This window comes from Aquila chrysaetos, chromosome 14 (assembly GCF_900496995.4).
Source record: "Aquila chrysaetos chrysaetos chromosome 14, bAquChr1.4, whole genome shotgun sequence".
Classification (NCBI taxonomy): domain Eukaryota; kingdom Metazoa; phylum Chordata; class Aves; order Accipitriformes; family Accipitridae; genus Aquila; species Aquila chrysaetos.
The window spans coordinates 28,730,044-28,746,787 of NC_044017.1; the positions used below are offsets into that span (position 1 = coordinate 28,730,044).

Genomic DNA, 16,744 nt, shown 5'->3' on the forward strand with positions numbered 1-16,744 from the left:
GCGAGACAGCGCAAGAGCAATCTTTGGTAGCTATGGCACGTATAAACGTCAGGCTAACCTGACTTCAGGACGAGTGCTAATACCTTTCTCCTAGGAGTAAGGAACCCTCTCCGCTGGAGAACGTCTTGGCCGACGCAGCTGGGGCCGCGGCTCCCTCTGCTCGACCAGCTCCATGTGTCGCCCCACGCGTCGCCCCACATGTCGCCCCACGCGTCTCCCCCTCTCACGAACCGTCCCAGCTGCCCCCGTGGCCGTGACGAGCCATAACCGTGGACAGACGCCAGCACAACGCGGGGCGGCGATGGCGGCGGCGATGGGGCACCCCGCCGCACGCGAAGAAGCCAAACCGAGCTGCCTCTGTCCGTAGGGCGACGAGCAGCCGTGGGGCTGGGTGAGGATGACCCAGTGGTGTGGTTTTGAGAGGTGCCCTCCTCGCAGCTGCCTCGCTGTGCCCTCCACCAGCAGCCCCGGCGCAGACGCCGCAGCTAGCCGGGCTTAGCGAACCGAAATCGGCCGGGAGAAGACGCGATCGGGCTGTCCGGGGTGACGATGGGGAGGGCACGGGGCCATACTTCCCGCTTGCGGTGAACTGTGAGAGGGACTCGAGTTGTCTGGAAAACCCCAGCCTCGGGCCAAGCAGCCGTGCCGGCCGGCAGGCCGTGCCGCTGCCCGCCCCCAGCCCCGGCCCGGCGCACCTGCGGCGGGCAGGGCCGGTCCGGTCGGGCCCGGTCCGCGGTGCCACCTCCCCTTCCCGCCCTCCCCGCCTCAGCCCCCAGCCCGGGCGGGCTATAAGAGGCGGTGGCGGCGGAGCGGGGGCCGCCCATGCTGGTGGCGGGAGGCAGGGGCGGCAGCAGCGGGTCACCTCAGCCCGCCGCCGCCATGAAGTCGCCTCAGGCCCAGCGGGCGGCGGGTCGAGGTGGGAGCGGCGGGGCTGAGGGGGAGCGGCGGGTCAAGGTGGGAGCGGCGGGGCTGAGGGGGAGCGGCGGGTCGAGGTGGGAGCGGCGGGACCCTTTCCCCTTCCCCGTGGGAGGCGGGCGGCGGGTCTCCCCTCAGAGCGCGGGGGTCCGGGGGCGGGCGGCGGCCGGCGGGCCCTCACGCTGCCGCCGCCCGGCAGCGCTGGGGGAGGACGACGAGGAGGAGGAGGAGGAGGAGGACGGCGGGGGCCTGGCCGAGGCGCTGGGGGAGTTCGACGCGGTGCTGGCGGAGTTCTCCTGCCCCGCCGGCCGGCGCCGCTTCCACTACGGCGAGCACCTGGAGCGCATGAAGCGGCGGAGCAGCGCCAGCGTCAGCGACGGCAGCGGCCTCAGCGACTCGGAGAGTGAGTGTCCGGCCGGGGGGGGGGGGGGGATCCACAGCGGGTGTTAAACCAGCGCGTCCCCCTCCTTGAGAGGGGCAGGGACCCGTCAGCGAGAAACCCGTCCGTTTTTTGGTTGTTTTTTTTTTTAACAAACCCACACGTTTTCATTTACTTTTTGGGGGTTAGAAGTCGGAAGGATGCAAAGTCCGGCCCCGCTGGCTTTATTCTCCCGGGAAAGGCTGAAAAACTCGCCACGGGAGAAGGTCAAGCTGCCAGCAACAGCCAGGAAACCTGGGGTCTTCCAAAAAAAAAAAAAAGGTGCCTCTGGGGTTAACAGGGACCGTCCCTTGTATCTCAGTAGCCGAAATGCCAGTTGAAAGAGAGCGAACTAAAGCGTGCTGACCAGAACAGATGGAAACTCACCCAGGTTTCTGGTTTAGTGTTATCACTGATTTGGAGGTGATCATTTTAAGCTAACTTGCCCCCAAGTGTATTAGGTGTATGCAAATGGTGCGTGCAGAACATGGCACAAGGAGGGTGGGGAGCAGATACTGACTCATGCCCTGCTATGAGCAAGAAAACATAGACTTGGAACTAAGTTTTTTTCTAGTTAACTTGGAAAAAAGTTTTAGCCTTTTTTTTTTTTTTTTTTTTTTTTTTTGGCTAGTCAGTGAGAGAAAACATTTTTCCTTTTCCAGACAGTGAGGCTGGAAACTGCTGTTCTCTTTGCGAGCAGTAGACTCAAGGGCTACTTTGTCAGAAGCAAGTTCTGCTAAAAACAAACTATACCCAGTTTTTTAGTTCCTAACTATACAGAGAGTTTTATGAAACTTACCTGGTTTTCAGCTCTTTATAGTAAAATTGCTTCTTAAATCTCCATTGTGCACCTTTATCAGTTCAGGGACTTTCTGCGCAGTTCTGTTGACTTAGTGTTGAAACATAATCTTCCTAGTACTTAAGTTGCGAGAGCATAGCTTCTCCGTGTTATCAGAGCCCTTCAGTTCATCATCATGGGTAGGATTCATTTCATTTCATTGACAGGTAACGTTTTACCTGCCCTGAACTTGGATACCTTGCCTAGCAGTGCCTTTGGGGTTTTTTTTCTGTAGTCAGTGGAGATAAGTGGATCAAGATGCTGTTCTGCTTTGTCATAAGGTAGTGGGCGAATCACTCCTTGTAAGTATCTCTCTCCCTCTGAGGAAGATTTGGAAATGCGTGCCCAATTTAGGCTGGACACGAGCCTTTTGGGTAGCTGAGGGTGTGTAAGGTGAGGTCTGCCTTTACTGAGTCAAGCTGATGAAGTCTGTAAGCTGTGTTATAAATCTAAGTCTATTATCAACTATAGCAGTACAGCCCTACTGTTACTATTTCTTGTGCAGTCTTCAGTATTGTAATATATTAACCTCTCACATACTCTTACCACAAATGAGTTGCTTAAAATGATAGAATGAAATAATCTACTGTTCAGAAAACCATACCCTCCTGCCGCCTCCCCCCCAGTATCAAGAACTTCTTCTTGCATGGATAAAGCCATTTGTAGTTGCTTAGAATATCTGCTGTGGTTCAGAAAACTTAAATCTTGAATGCTGCTTAAAATTGCTCTGTTACAATTGACAGGAAAGACCTTTGGAGGAAGATGATGGTGTTCTCTGGCAGGGCAGGAGGCCTGGTGAGAAAAAGCATGCTCATGTAAATGGGCAGACCAGATCTTCAGGAAGATCTGGAAAATAAAGATCTGTGTGATCTGCAGTGATTTAGGCTGAAGACATTAATGGCATAGCAGGATATACAGGGTTTGATGGCTCTCTTGAAAGTCCACAGGGATCTTGTATGAGGAACTTGTCAAGCTTCCAAATCCCATCCTGTGCTGGGGTTCCTGCCCTGGTCATGCATCATGTGAAAGGTGGCTCTGGAGAAATCAAAATCACTGTCTTCTGGACACTGGCATGTACTGGACCAGGAGGGTGCACTAAGAGTGACCTGTTGGCATCCAACAGTGTCAAGTGTATGAGGATATGTTTAACGGAGGGGAAACCGAAAAATAGTCAGCTCTCCTCATTTCTCAGAAAAGGCCCAGTAAAACACTTCTTTCTAAAGGCATCATTCAGTGCAAGCAACTTCTTATTTTGAAGTTATAGTAGGATTGGAGAGGAACTGCAGATTTATGAAGAGCTCCTTTTATAAAACAGGCTCCAGTGTCTGATGTAATCCAGCTACACTCCCTACATCTATTTTAAGAATGGATGCAGGGAGTTTCCTACTTACCCAGGCTCTGTCTGTTCAAACTCAAGGTTTTTTTTCCCCTAGGCTCACCTTTCCTTTGGTCTCTGTCGTTTAGTGCAAGTGTAGTGCTGAATTCATGACCTTGCTATTCCCATGGTAATGCTTAGGTTAAACACCACTGCAGGATCAAGGAGAAGCTGGCGTGAAAGAGCAAGTTCTGACAAAACAAATCTGTAGCAACGCAAAAGAAATTCCAATAATATTATCTGCAGATAGTTTGAATGATCCGCTTGTTCGTGAAGACTCTTTACGTCTTTGCAAAATCTCGTTACCCAGTGCCAAGACTATTCCAAGTACCCTTTGTCATGTATGTGCAGAACAGTTCAGACTATCATCTTTTAGTGCTATCTCTTCTTGTTTGTTGGTTAATCTAATCCTCGTAACTGATGTGGTGTGGCTGAAGGTCAGGCGTATATATCTTTTAGCCACTCCTGCAGTGGTATCTTTTGACTCTAGGGTGGGACTGTAAGGGAAGGTAAAATCTTAAACTGTTGCAACTGTTTGTTTCAGGGCCCCTGAATCAGTCTTAAATTCAACTTTATGAGAAGCCAGTAACCAGTGTCAGTGGTCATACTCGAACAATACCGTTTTGTACTACGGTAAGGAAAGCCTTTCCTTTCCTGGGGCTTCTGCCATGAGGATGAGCCCATTTAATTTAACAGGAGTATTTACAGAAGATTTTTATCGATATAGTTAATCCTGCAAATATTGCTTTTAACCTTAAAATCTCCTCTTGAGGGACCTAGCCCCAAAAGCATTAATTGAAATTCTTATATTACGTATTTCAGCCTCTTAAGAAAAAATAAGAATTTGAAGACACTACTGTGGAAAATGGGCATGATAGTACTTGGCTCTCCCACATCTTGTCCTGTTATTTGACTAAATGATCTTTGGACAAGGTCTGTCTTGGCCGTGGTTAAGTATTGTACATAACACAGTGGACTCTAGACCTTACACTACTAGCAAGGCTCACATGTGCAGATGTTCATGATGATCTTAGTACTTGGCCCACAAGTATTACATTAACCACAAGAGCTGATTGGGTCAGTGCTGGAAATCATGATGCAACTGGTAAGTTACTCCAACAGACATTCTTGAGTTGCTGGACTGTGAGTGAGTACCAATTATGTTTCAACTCCATATATTCAACCAAAGCGAAGTATAACAGCTTTGTACTTTAGGTTATTCATCATGCTGAAACTTTGAAGTTGAGGGATGCCTTAGAGCGCTTTGCTATTTACAGCATATGTTGGTTGTGATAAAATAGGATTTGAGTCAGAGTGCTGTGCTGGCAGAAGCCTCGTGTAGATGTAGCTATACTGACGAACTCTTACAGATATCACTTGCTTCTTGTGTGTTGGAATAAGCTTGCAAAGGGAAGTGCAGGCTTGCCTCTGTAAATTGTATGTCCACTCAGTGCATTGTGCTAGTATAGCATATGGCAATGTCAGGACAGGCTTCCAAGTTTAGGCTTAGGATAATGAATAGAAAGTTGGACTTTATGAGAGGTTGTGAAGGGAAGCGCTTTAACATTTCTTGTGCCAAAGCTATAACCACACTAGAAAGCTAAACGATATGTTGTGCGCTCAGAATTGTTTCACGCTTCTAGCTCCGGATGTGTTTCTTGAGACAGGTTCAGCTTCCAGCCTCTCTGTTAAAAGCATTGCAAAGTAAATGTATCGATTCAGTTCTTGCACTGGTACAGCCATCAGTGTATCTTCATACTTATTTTTAGGAGTGTGTAAGTGCTTTCTGACAAGTACCTCCTGGCTTTTAAACACAACATAAGACCTTGAGTGCATCTAGAACTCTTAATTTTGTAATTTCAAAATCAAGCAGGTGCAGGGTTACTAAGGGGTTGCACAATGCCTGGTGTAGTGCAAGCATTTGTGGTTACATGCCATGGATGTCTCCGAGTGGTTGTGCTAATGCCTCCACTGTATAGAGATGAAGCATAAGCCACTGTTAATACTGCAGCACTCATCCTGAAAAGCCTGCTTACATTTGCAGTCTTTTGTAGAGAAGGTACAGAAAAAGGCAACAGAAATGATTGAAAAAATAAAATAGTTTCCAAATGACTAAATAGACTGGGACTGTCAGCCCAAAGGAGAGATGACTTGGGTGGGAACAAGCTAGTCTTCCAGAAAATCCAAAGTGACATTAGGAAAGTGACTGCTACCTCACCCAGTATGAGGAAATCAAATTAAATCAGCATGTTTCAAAGAAATAAGAGGAACTATTTCTTCTCATGGTGTATTGTTAAACTGTAAAATGTATCGCCTTAAGGTATCATGGATGTTAAAAGTTTACATAATCAAAAAATAACTAGATAAAATCACAATGGGAGAGATGGGGCCATCGGGGACTGCTGTAGGCTAAGATGCTACTGCTGTCTTAGAAAAGATACTTATCTGTGCATTGCCAGAACTTGGTAGAGTTTATCTTGAAACTATCAGTGTGTGGCTGCACCACTCTTAAACTCCTCTATAGGCATCTGCTATGAGTCACCGTGAGAGAGAGAACGTGGGGTAGGTGAGCCTTTGGTCTTACCAGCAAATCCCAGTCTTGTGTGATGAAGGGGAGAACATTTTAAGGAGGTAGATGGTTTGTTTCTGAGAACTTCTAATGGCCTGTCTCTAACAAGAAGGCAATACAGTCTTTAGAATGAAAAAATGGAAGCAAGACTCTCATGGAGAAATAACCTTTTATTAAATCATCTGAGAAATAATGTTTTATGAAATTACTGGTATTCAAAAGGAAGAAAACCCAGAAGTTTCAGATGCATAGGCTTCTCTCCTGGTATTTTAATTTAATGAGAAATGTGCTTTTTTTGTAAGATTTCCTGTTCTTGCCTCTCCAGCATACCTGTTTCTCTTACACTTTAGAAAGGAAGCATTAGTAAAGGGGAAGGTTGGAATTGGAAACACTGCCTCACAGATAGTAAGTGTGGTGGGGGAGTGGAATGGTAAGCTCTGTTTATTATGAGAAGGCACACGTGTACATCTGAATTTCAGGCTTCCTAGATAACTTCCGTGTAACTATGTGATTTGAAATCTTTTAAATCATGAAGCCTAGATGTGTAGATAGTGAAAAGGTGTGATTTTTGTGTCTGTTGGAGCAGATGTTTGTTAGCTAGGCAAAAACCAGAAAAAATAAACAATGCAGCCAAGTGTAACTGTGTTTATGATAAAAATAAACACTATCCTTGAGGGCTGCAACATACGTATTGTGAAACAAGCTCTTTGCATCATGAGTATTTCTCACTTTCTACTGTTGGCATTAGAAATTCCCAATTTTATCTTTTTTATTAATTTAGCAAGTAGGCTATGTTCTGACTAAGAATGAGTTGTGCAGTCTGTTCATTAAATGCTGAACCATTGTTTTATAAATAAATTCATGGCTTGTAGAAACTTAAGTGGAATTTTAAAGCTCCTTTCTGAAAACTTTAGGGATGTGATTTATTTTTTCCTCTAAAGCTTTCCACACTGAAAACTGCAGTAAAAATTATACCCACTCCAGTGCTCTTTAAAATTGTATCCTTAACTATGGTACTAGAAAGAGCATAATATTGAAGAAGTCAGACAGCTGAACTTTTCCGTTGTCTGTTTTAAAATGAAAAGTTTGAGGTTTTCCTCCTTCAGTTAATTGCTGCCCAGAACCTTTCAATTGCTCATTTCATGGGGACGTTCTATATTTACATGGTATTGCCGTGGTTTTTCTTTGTGGTTTAACCATATACTGGAACAGCAAAGGTCAATACTAACTACAGATTACTTTGCCAAAGTAAAATACACCCATATTTGTTCCAACCCCCTAATTTTGCAGCTATTGGCTTAGTTTAACTCCTGTAAGTCAACTCAGTAGCTTAAGTCTCAGATTTTTAAGGTTTGGGGTTTTTTTTTTTTTTTTTGTTAAGGAGACAGTATTAGAGTGTTTCTTTAAAACAGCTGAAGGGGCATAGTTTATATATGTGTGCAGGCAGTAGAATCAAAATACAAAGTGAAAAATAAGTAATGAATGATAGATAAACTTGCATCACAATGGGACAGAAGGGGCTGGATGAGGAAGGACAGCAGCGATGAGAGATCCGTGGCATCAGCCTCTGGTTATTGGGTTGCAGGGCATGTTGTATTTGTGTGGCAGTGGAAATCTTCCAAGGGCCATTATTGGAGGTGAATGAGCAAATCTTGGCTGTGGCAGCTGGTGGAGAGCAAGGACCAAAGTGTCCTTTTCCCAGAGCTTTCTGCCCTACAGCCACAGTTTGCCAAAGCGACTGGTTTTTGTGTGATGGATATCACGAGGTTTTTTTTTTTTAACAGTACATTGTTTTCAGCCGTTAAAATGACCTTGACGGTGGAGTCAATGCATTTCTCCTTCCATCGCCAGAATTTCTGCTGCTTGGTGGCACGTGTAAGCCACAGCCAGTAGCTATAAAGTGTGTTTTTCCTTTTGAGAAAGAAATGTTCATATTTTCCTGAAACTATTAATATTATAACCCATCAGAAGATACCACTGTTTTATGAAAATATTTCACCTTTTCAAACTGGAAGAAAAACACTCAGATACTTAAAGCAACAGTTCTGTCTTATTTTCTCTTGGCCCAGTTGTAAATATTTCCCAGCACAAGGTTTGTGGAAGCCAGTACGAAATAATGCTTTCTGGTTTCAGTACATTGTGAGGTGAGTAGTCTGTACTTTCAACTGCTTATAGAAGGAATATGGAGAGAAAACCACAAAAAGAATCAAAGGTGACTGCTAGCTCGGATGTGTACATGGATATAAATAAAAAGAATTGTGTGAATAGTTTGTGGCCAATTTAAATGGCTTATTAAAACTTTTGTCATTTGAGTTGCCCTCACAAGCATTTACAAGAAGAACATTTTATTCCAGCTATATATAAGAGCAACTGGAGCTTTGGGTTTGGTGTTTGAGAAGGATTGGTTTGTAGTATAAATTCCCAGCATTGCTGCATTTGGTGTCTGGATACTAGTACCATAGACTCCTCGTTAAAAGTACAGTCAGTTTTGTAGCCATTTTAATCTGGATTATTTTTTATTAATGAGCTCTAAAAGCTTTAAAATATGAAATAATTTGGAAGTTCTTGGTTTGCTTTTTTCAAATACATTGCCTGGGAAGTGTTTTATCTTTGATGGTCTGTTCTGTCAGTGTTTCAGTGAGTTGTACTCTTGGCTACAGGACTGTTCGGTGTGAGGTGTTGCAAGTTATTTGGCTTTTTTGTGATGGTAGGGGTTTTGTCCTGAACAGCTAGAATTTTCCGTTCTAAGTTTCTTGGTCACTAGGGTTTTTTTTGGCTGAAAAGAAATGTGGGTTTAGTAGAAAGTTGGTCCGTAAGATGATTTCAGGAGGAAAATTGTCATACCTTTAACTGTTACTTTCAGTCCATTAATCTACAGGGTTCATATTGTATCATACAAAACTGGTAACAGACATCATTGCAGAGCAGTGTCAGATTTCCGCCCCCTTAGATTGTTTTTTACATTTTTAGGAGCTACTTTTAAAATAGCTTATTTTTCCATTTTTCTATCTAAAATTATCTCAATTCTGCATTGTATTCATCAAACCTTTCTTATATCTGAAGTTTCAAGCATGTTGGTTTTGATCTGCTCTGGTTTAGAGAGGAGAACAGGCACTTAAGAGTGAAGATAAAGAAATTACAATAAATAGCTAGCGTGAAGAAGCATACCCCTCTTTCTAAACAAGAAATACCCACTGGTGGCTGATTTGGGCAAGCAGTAGTCCCAAGTACCAGACGTCGGTCACATCATCGCTCGCGTTTGCATGGTGCTGTGGGTAGCACGTGCATTTGATGGAACAGGATCCGAGCTGATTGCAGAGCGAACTGTGAAAGATGCAGTGCTGTGGTGGGCCAATATGCATACAAAAGAGGAAAATATTCCAGGTTGAAGCTTCTCACACAAGCCTCTTCAGTGTTTATTGCAACAGAGGTAGGCTCGGAAGCTGGCACAGAAGAAACGAATAGACAATCAGCCTGTGACTGGGGAAACATCTGACAGACTTAGTAGACGCAATTGTCTGGTGTGATTTGCCACTGTACCCGTATACTCCCGTGGAAGGTGGTTTTATGCTGGTAAGGACAGCAGGCTAGAGGAGATGAGGTGTGGACACGCACTCTTCTTCCCGAAGATGGGGGAACTTGTGGTAGAGGAGTAGTCTGCTGGAGCACAGTCTCTGCGTTTGATATCTGCGAACATCGTGGCAGTGTTCAGTGGCGGTGTAGAAGTGCAGATCTTGGCAAGGCAAGCTGTGGTCCTGCCCCCTTTTGCTAATTCGGCAAGACACGCTTAATTTAACTAAGGCAGTCATCTCCTGGCATAGCAAATGAGACAGGCATGCAAGGAAGTGTGGCAATTTTGACTTGGATGGACTTAATTCTGCAGCGTAACCACCTCCTAGGCTGGGGCTCCAAGGACAAATGCTATGTGTGCTGCAGGGAGGCACAACTGCTGGCCTCAATGGCAAGAAGTGGTAGTCAGCATCCCATATAATGAGACATACATTTATTTCCTAGGAAATGTGCCAAATAAATGGAGACCATTGGCATGTTCATATTACAATGGTTTCTTTTTGTAGAACTACCGGTTTCAGGTCCCTGGCTCAAAACTGCAGGAACTAGCAGTTTTAGTGTCTCTAACACAGTGACAATTCCTCCTTCCAGTGGAGCCATGACTAATACTTTGTGCGCACTGTACATCATGGAACTCTTTCCATAAAATGAGACAAGACAAAGATCATTTCTTGATACTTTCGAAACTTAAGGCCTTGTCTAAAATCCAAGAACATCAGAATGGTATTGGAACCTTTCCCATTGCTTTCCAGGGCATATAAAGCTTTCTTTGAAAGATCACCTAAAATAAGGTTGCAGAACATCTTGTGTACAGATGTACTGCTTCACGAACTCCAGAGAGTTACAGAATAAATGAAAATTAAAAGATGCCGTACCATTTATCTAGAACGCAAGACCTAAAGCAGCAGAGTAATGTATGGAGAAATGGGTGGGTTTGCTTCAGGGATGAGGACAACGCTGAATATATTCTCTGTTCTGGGGGACTGCCCTTGTCCTGGAGCTTTTTATTCAGCTTGTTGAAAAGCTTTTGAAAAATTCAGGTAACCAGAATTTCCCAGAATATTGTGAATTAGGCAGGTCATACCAGGCCTAATTTCGTGGATGTGGGATAATTGCCATTCCTGTTATATTTTCCAAATGATGCTGACTGCAGGGAAAGCTGACACTTTCCTTCCTGGGTGTGAGGGTTGGGCCTAGGACTGCTTGCTTTTTAACAGTAGGTATGGGAACAACAGCCTTCACACAACAGATGATTTATTTATCCCTCTGGTTTTGAAGTCTGTAAATTTGAGTTCTACAGACTTTGAAGCCCATATAGGAAAGGCTCCATTTCTGGTTTTAATTCTATTGCAAAATTGCAGAAGGTGTTAGTTTTACTTTATCGTGTAACTTTTTTTACAGGTGCAGATTCACTCTACAGAAACAGTTTCAGCCTCAGTGATGAAAAGCTTAACTCTCCAACTGCATCTACTCCGAGCTTGCCATCCCCATCAGTAACTCCATGTAAAGGTATGCTTAATTTTAACTGTTGGCATTTCTTCCTAATTCTTTACTACATAGGCTTCTTTCTGTGCGCCAGGATTCGCATGCATGCATTGACTTTTTTTTTTTTTTTTTTAAAATGATAACAAAACTAAGGATTGCTGTTGAGCACACTACAGATTCAAGTATTATTGTCTTGATTATAAACAGCAATAACACACTGCATCTACACTTCTTGGCAGGTGACCTGGCAACTCTTTGGTTTTGAAACACCAAGCTAAAGAAAATTACAGTTTTTTGGTTGATGAGGAATCATGGTACTACTTATGGAATACTTCACTTAAGAATTAACTTGTGTTTCTTCTTACTGAAGCGACTAAGTAACTTAAGCGTCCCATCTATATACAGAAATACTTACAGACATACTTAGCCTGAATGCAGGGGTGCAGTAGGTGACTCCTCCAAAGCCATATGGTGCCATTCAAGTTAACACAATTTCTCAGATCCATATAGACCTTGCATTGCTGATACAACCCATGTATTAGTAATTCCTTTCTCCTTTGTAGCTATGCTGTTTCAAAGTGGCTTCTGTCTTGCAGCTGATCTAACTCCCCAGGAATTTGTTTTATTCAGGTTAACTTAGATTAACTGTGGAGTAGACACATCAGTAAATGAACAGTCATACATAATGTGCTACACGGTTACAAGTAGTCTTCTCAGATGCATGCTCAAGAGCTTTTCATGCTTTCATGTCTTTTCCACAGTGACCAGTCACAAAAACCAAGTTTCTTTCTTTCTAATTAGCATGATACTACAGAGAAGTAATGAGTAATAGTTAATAAGAAGTAGCAAAAAAGAGTTCAGTTAAACTGGTAGGAAATACTTGGCAAGGAATTACGCTAAAGGTCAAGATAGTCTTCCTGATGAGGAGACAGAAAGACAGAAATAGAGTTTGAAGCGGCTTGGAGTAGACCATAGAAATGAGATAAGAAAGCCATTTGCAGTAAAACTAGATTGAATGGAACCAGTGGTGTTCTCAGGAGTGGAAATTTAGGTGGATGTTTGGATCCAAATTTATAGTGTGTGGACCAAGATCAAAGGACCTGACATCACAGCAAACCAGTGATACTGACATGATTTAAGACGCTTAGATTTGGGTAGGACTGGGAGCTAACTGGGTGGGGTTTGATTATACATTATGAATTTTACATTTGATTATACATTATGAATGCAGTATCTGAATATATGCAATAAGCAAGACTCCCACAGTAGCAAGGACATGGATTAGTTGGCATACAGCTTTATTCTCCACTTCAACCTCTGCCTTTTAAGGTAACTGAACAGAGGATTGCTTTGCTTTGCTTCTGTCAAATGGAAAACTATAAAAACTAGAATTTGAATTCGGTCTCCCCTGTTTTCTAAGAATGCATTTGGACATTGCAGCAACCCTCTTGAACTTCCCTGAAAATGATCTGCAGCATGTTTGATAACACTGAAAATGATTTGGGGGATCATGTGATTCCAGTGTTTCTTTTGGCCGGAGAAATATGTCATGTTTAAGCAGTATTGACTCTCATTTTGCAGCAAAGCTTGGAGACACAAAAGAACTGGAAGACTTCATCGCTGATCTTGACAGGACACTAGCAAGTAAGTAGGTTTTTATTAGCAGGCTGCATCTCGGTTGGTAATGTCAAAGAATGATGAAAGCCAATATATGGGGGGAGAGGGAAGGGAGGGGTAGCAATAGTTTTATATAATGTGGCTTCATTTTAGTTTGCTAGACCTGTGGATCATTATGTGGATGAGAAGGTAAAATAAACTGAATTCTGGTCTTTGCCTGAATGTTCAAGGCCTGCAGTTTAGCTTGTGTGACAAAGGCTGTACTCCAGTGAACCCCTGTCCTCCTCACCTCTGAGGCAGCTGCAGTTCACCCCGCCTTGACAGTGTATAGATCAAGTAAACATCACTTTCTTAAATACTCAAAACTCAGCTAAAAAGTGGGGGGTTGTTTCTTCATTATAAAGCTGAGTAACTGCAGGTGAGGGGAGACCTTCTTATTCTGGACTTTGCTTTATGAAAGAATTAAGGAGCAGGTATCTGTATCTGTTGACTTAGATGAAATGTCAAAATCCTGTTTGTGCTTGTCTTTACCAGGAACAGAATTGAGATCACTTTTTCTGTCACTATCTAGAAATTGTATTTTCCAGTTACAATACTAGAGTCTTCATTATGATTTTTAAAGAAAAACAACAAAACCAAAAAAATGCCCTCCTATTCCCAACCATGTACTCTACCTATTCTTTCTGCTTCTTCCTGTACTGTTACAGACATGATACTGGGTTTTTTTGTATGGAACCAGACTACAGAGCCCAAAGCGAAAAATTGTAGGACTGGACCTAAACAGCAGCATGAGCAAACACCACCCCCCCCCCCCCCCCCCAATAAACTATGAATTGAGAGTTTCTTGCATTCATTAGGTATTTTCCCTTCCCTGTAATTCTTGAAGCCTTGGCCATCTGCCTTGGACGTAAGACAGCTGCTCTTATGAGTTTCCTACTTCCCCGTTGTCTTACTTGTCTCTTAATCCTGGTTTCACTTCTCTTACTTAAAACATATTTCTAGTTTCCTGACTTCTGTCATGGATGTATGCTTGAGCTAACTCCATATTTACCACTGAAACCTAATTGACTGCTCTTCTGAAAAACTTTTGAGTTTTTGAAGGTTTCTGTAGAACAATGAAACCCCAAACCAGCAAATATTTACCTTGCTGTATCTTGCACAGCTCTGTTGCAGCTAACTCTTAAGGGGCTGCCTATAGTATATAGGTTTTATTGTCTCCTTGCAAGGCGCATCGAAAGTGAGGGCAGGGATTGCCACCTGCTATAGTGGGTTTTGGTTTTGGGGGGTTTAGGCAGGTGTTTGTTTGTTTTTTTTTTTTTTAATCCCAGCTAAGTGAATCTCTAGTGATGTCAGCAGAATCTCATTTATACAGTGTCACTTGTCTTACAGTGATACACTATCTTTATCATACACGGGAATTCTGAGGAAGAAGTCCACCTTCCATCTGATATTTATCATCACATTTTTGAGGAGTTGTATTTATATGCTTGAGGTTACACAGACCTTTGTACAGATGTCTTTTTCAAGCCTAACGCACTTGTTAGAACAGTAATAGCCTTAAGTTTTTACACACTAACCTTTTGGCTCTCATGTTAATTAAAAAAAGGCATAATTTTGGCCTGTCAGGCAGTCTAGCAAGCTAGGTATAGATAGGGTGTCTAGTATGTCAACAACATGCAATCTTATTTAATATAGAACTTAATGATCTTTCTTGGTTTTTATGGCCAGGTATGTGAAATGAATCTTCGGCATTGTGCTTGCCTATGAATGTCTTCTGAAGGATAAGTGACATCAATCACTGAGAACTGCTGCCCTTGTCTGATAACTTTGCTACCCAAGATACTCGCCTTCTGAACATAACCTTTGTAAACTCCTACAAGTATTTAACTGGCAACATCAGTTTTGTTACTTTGCAGCAGATGGAATAAGATAACTTCACTGTTATAGCTGTATTTTGCTTTAAAATATAGCTTGAATTTTAATTTAAAGTTGCTTTTATGAAAATATATTTGTAATTTTATATAGTTGAGAACTTTTAATGCTTTTTTCCATTATAATATATTTTTGTATGCAAATAAACCCTGAACTGGAATCCAGATGTCTGAAAGCTTCATATGAACATGCGAACTCTGAAACATAAGTACAAATTAAGCTCTTACTGAAAGCATCAAGCTTTAAAATATCTGATAAGGGTGTATTTCCTGTTAGGCAAAATGTGTTAGTGCTGGCTTCATGTGGAACTTCACATTTTTCTTTTCAAATTGCTTAAATAAGAGAATTTTGTACTGTGTAAAATTAATACAATCGGGAAAATAATAAAATTCGTCAAACCGTTACTTCAGATTTGCTTTAATACAAATGAAATAACACTGACTTGGTACAGATTTGAACAATAACACCTATTTCAAACCCCATGTAAAAGCTAGCTTTAAAATTACATACCATTCTACATGAAGTGCTCGTTGGGAGGTCAGACATTTAGGCCCGTGCGTTTAAAGGTATGGAGATCTTGTAGCACCAAGAAAATACTTAAGTGTCTGGATGTTTCTGATACCAGACCCTTGGGTCCAAAACAGTCTACCACTCTAAAAAGACTTCCTGGCCATCAGTGTTATGCTGAGAGAGTGGAAGGTGAACCTGTATTTTTACAAGGAACCTGATTCTTTCCATATGCATTAGGCACTGGAGATGTCATTATGTGAGCTCTCCTCCAGCTGCTGCAGGCATTACACTTGGCTCTGCTGTCTGAGCTGCTCATGTGATTGCTCTCTCATCTGTTCAGACCAAGTGAGCTGGGCTGGTTTGAATTCTGGGTCGTATTTTGACCAAAGCAGGCTAGTGAGCGATTGCATGAGTGGTTCAGATATTGTGCCCCCTTGGTCTGTTACCATCTTTGAGCGTGTCTGTGTCTGGAGAAGGATGGGTCTGCCTGTGGCACAGCTAGCAGCCAGTTACGTAGGGACCTTAAAGGATGGATTTGGACCTGCCTTCTGCAGCTAGGGGAAAGCCTACTGTGTATTCGCTAATGGGAATGCCATGAGGATGATGCAAATGCATCTCCCTGCTTTAGATTTTCTAAAAATTAACCAGAACATTTGGGTCTTATTAAACACTGTATGATCTTTCCAGTTTTATTCATTGGTAAGAAAATGAAATTCTGAACCGGGTACGTTTTAATCAGTCTGAAACAACCTTGAGGTGGTTGCGTGGGTTTTTGCCTTCTTTCAGGCAGAAGGGCAATGTAAGATGGTGGAGTATTTTTCTGAAGAGCGAAAAAACTCCCTTCAACGTTTCCTACCGCAGTTTCAGTTTGTAAATTGTCCCTTAGAATAGGAATGGAGTGAACTGATTTAGGAGGGTGCAGTTTCGTGTTACTGTAGGTTAACTATAAAATCTGTGAGGGAAGGTGGGGTGGTTCAAGTCTGAGACAGTGATGTGCTTCTGCATGCTCTGGGACCTTCTCAGAGGCACCTGTTTGGCAGGAAACCCATTTTGAGCAGCAAGGTAGGCTTGCTCTGGCAAAGCCCGAGCGCTTTGGAAATTCACTGCCGCTACACTATGAACACACAGGAGCAAATCCTCTTGGCTGCCTCTCTGAAATTGGAGAGGGGAGCCTGGCCCTTCTCCCTGGTCCCAGATGCAAAGGGTTGCGTTGCTGTGCAGAGCCAGTAAGGGGGATTCCCTTGGCTGGTATAGGACTTGCTGTTACCTGGAGAGGGAGAGACGCTGTGCCTTTCAGCAGGAGCCGAGGGAAGGGGAACCAGGACAGCAGAGACGAGCTTGTGCTTTTCTTTTAAGAAACATCATTAGCATAAGGCATGTTTTTAAACCTGCTTGAATAGCAGCAGCAGGTTTGACTCTTTTTCTACCTTTTAATGCTCTTTGGTAGGGTGAACGATGGAGTGGTGGTGAATGGTGGATGTTACCATCCCCAAGGCAGAATACCCCGACTGAGTG

The 16,744-nt window shown here is 43.0% G+C and overlaps 1 protein-coding gene across 1 annotated transcript; it reads left to right on the forward strand.

Annotated features, from left to right (window-relative positions):
* The first annotated feature begins 758 nt into the window (after positions 1-758).
* Positions 759-15,123, forward strand: RGCC (regulator of cell cycle). The gene is made up of 5 exons (XM_030036618.2): positions 759-916; positions 1,115-1,318; positions 11,087-11,194; positions 12,752-12,814; positions 14,516-15,123. The coding sequence occupies exons 1-5, from the start codon at positions 823-825 to the stop codon at positions 14,521-14,523; spliced, it is 477 nt and encodes a 158-aa protein (XP_029892478.1). The 5' UTR covers positions 759-822; the 3' UTR covers positions 14,524-15,123.
* Positions 15,124-16,744: the final 1,621 nt, after the last annotated feature.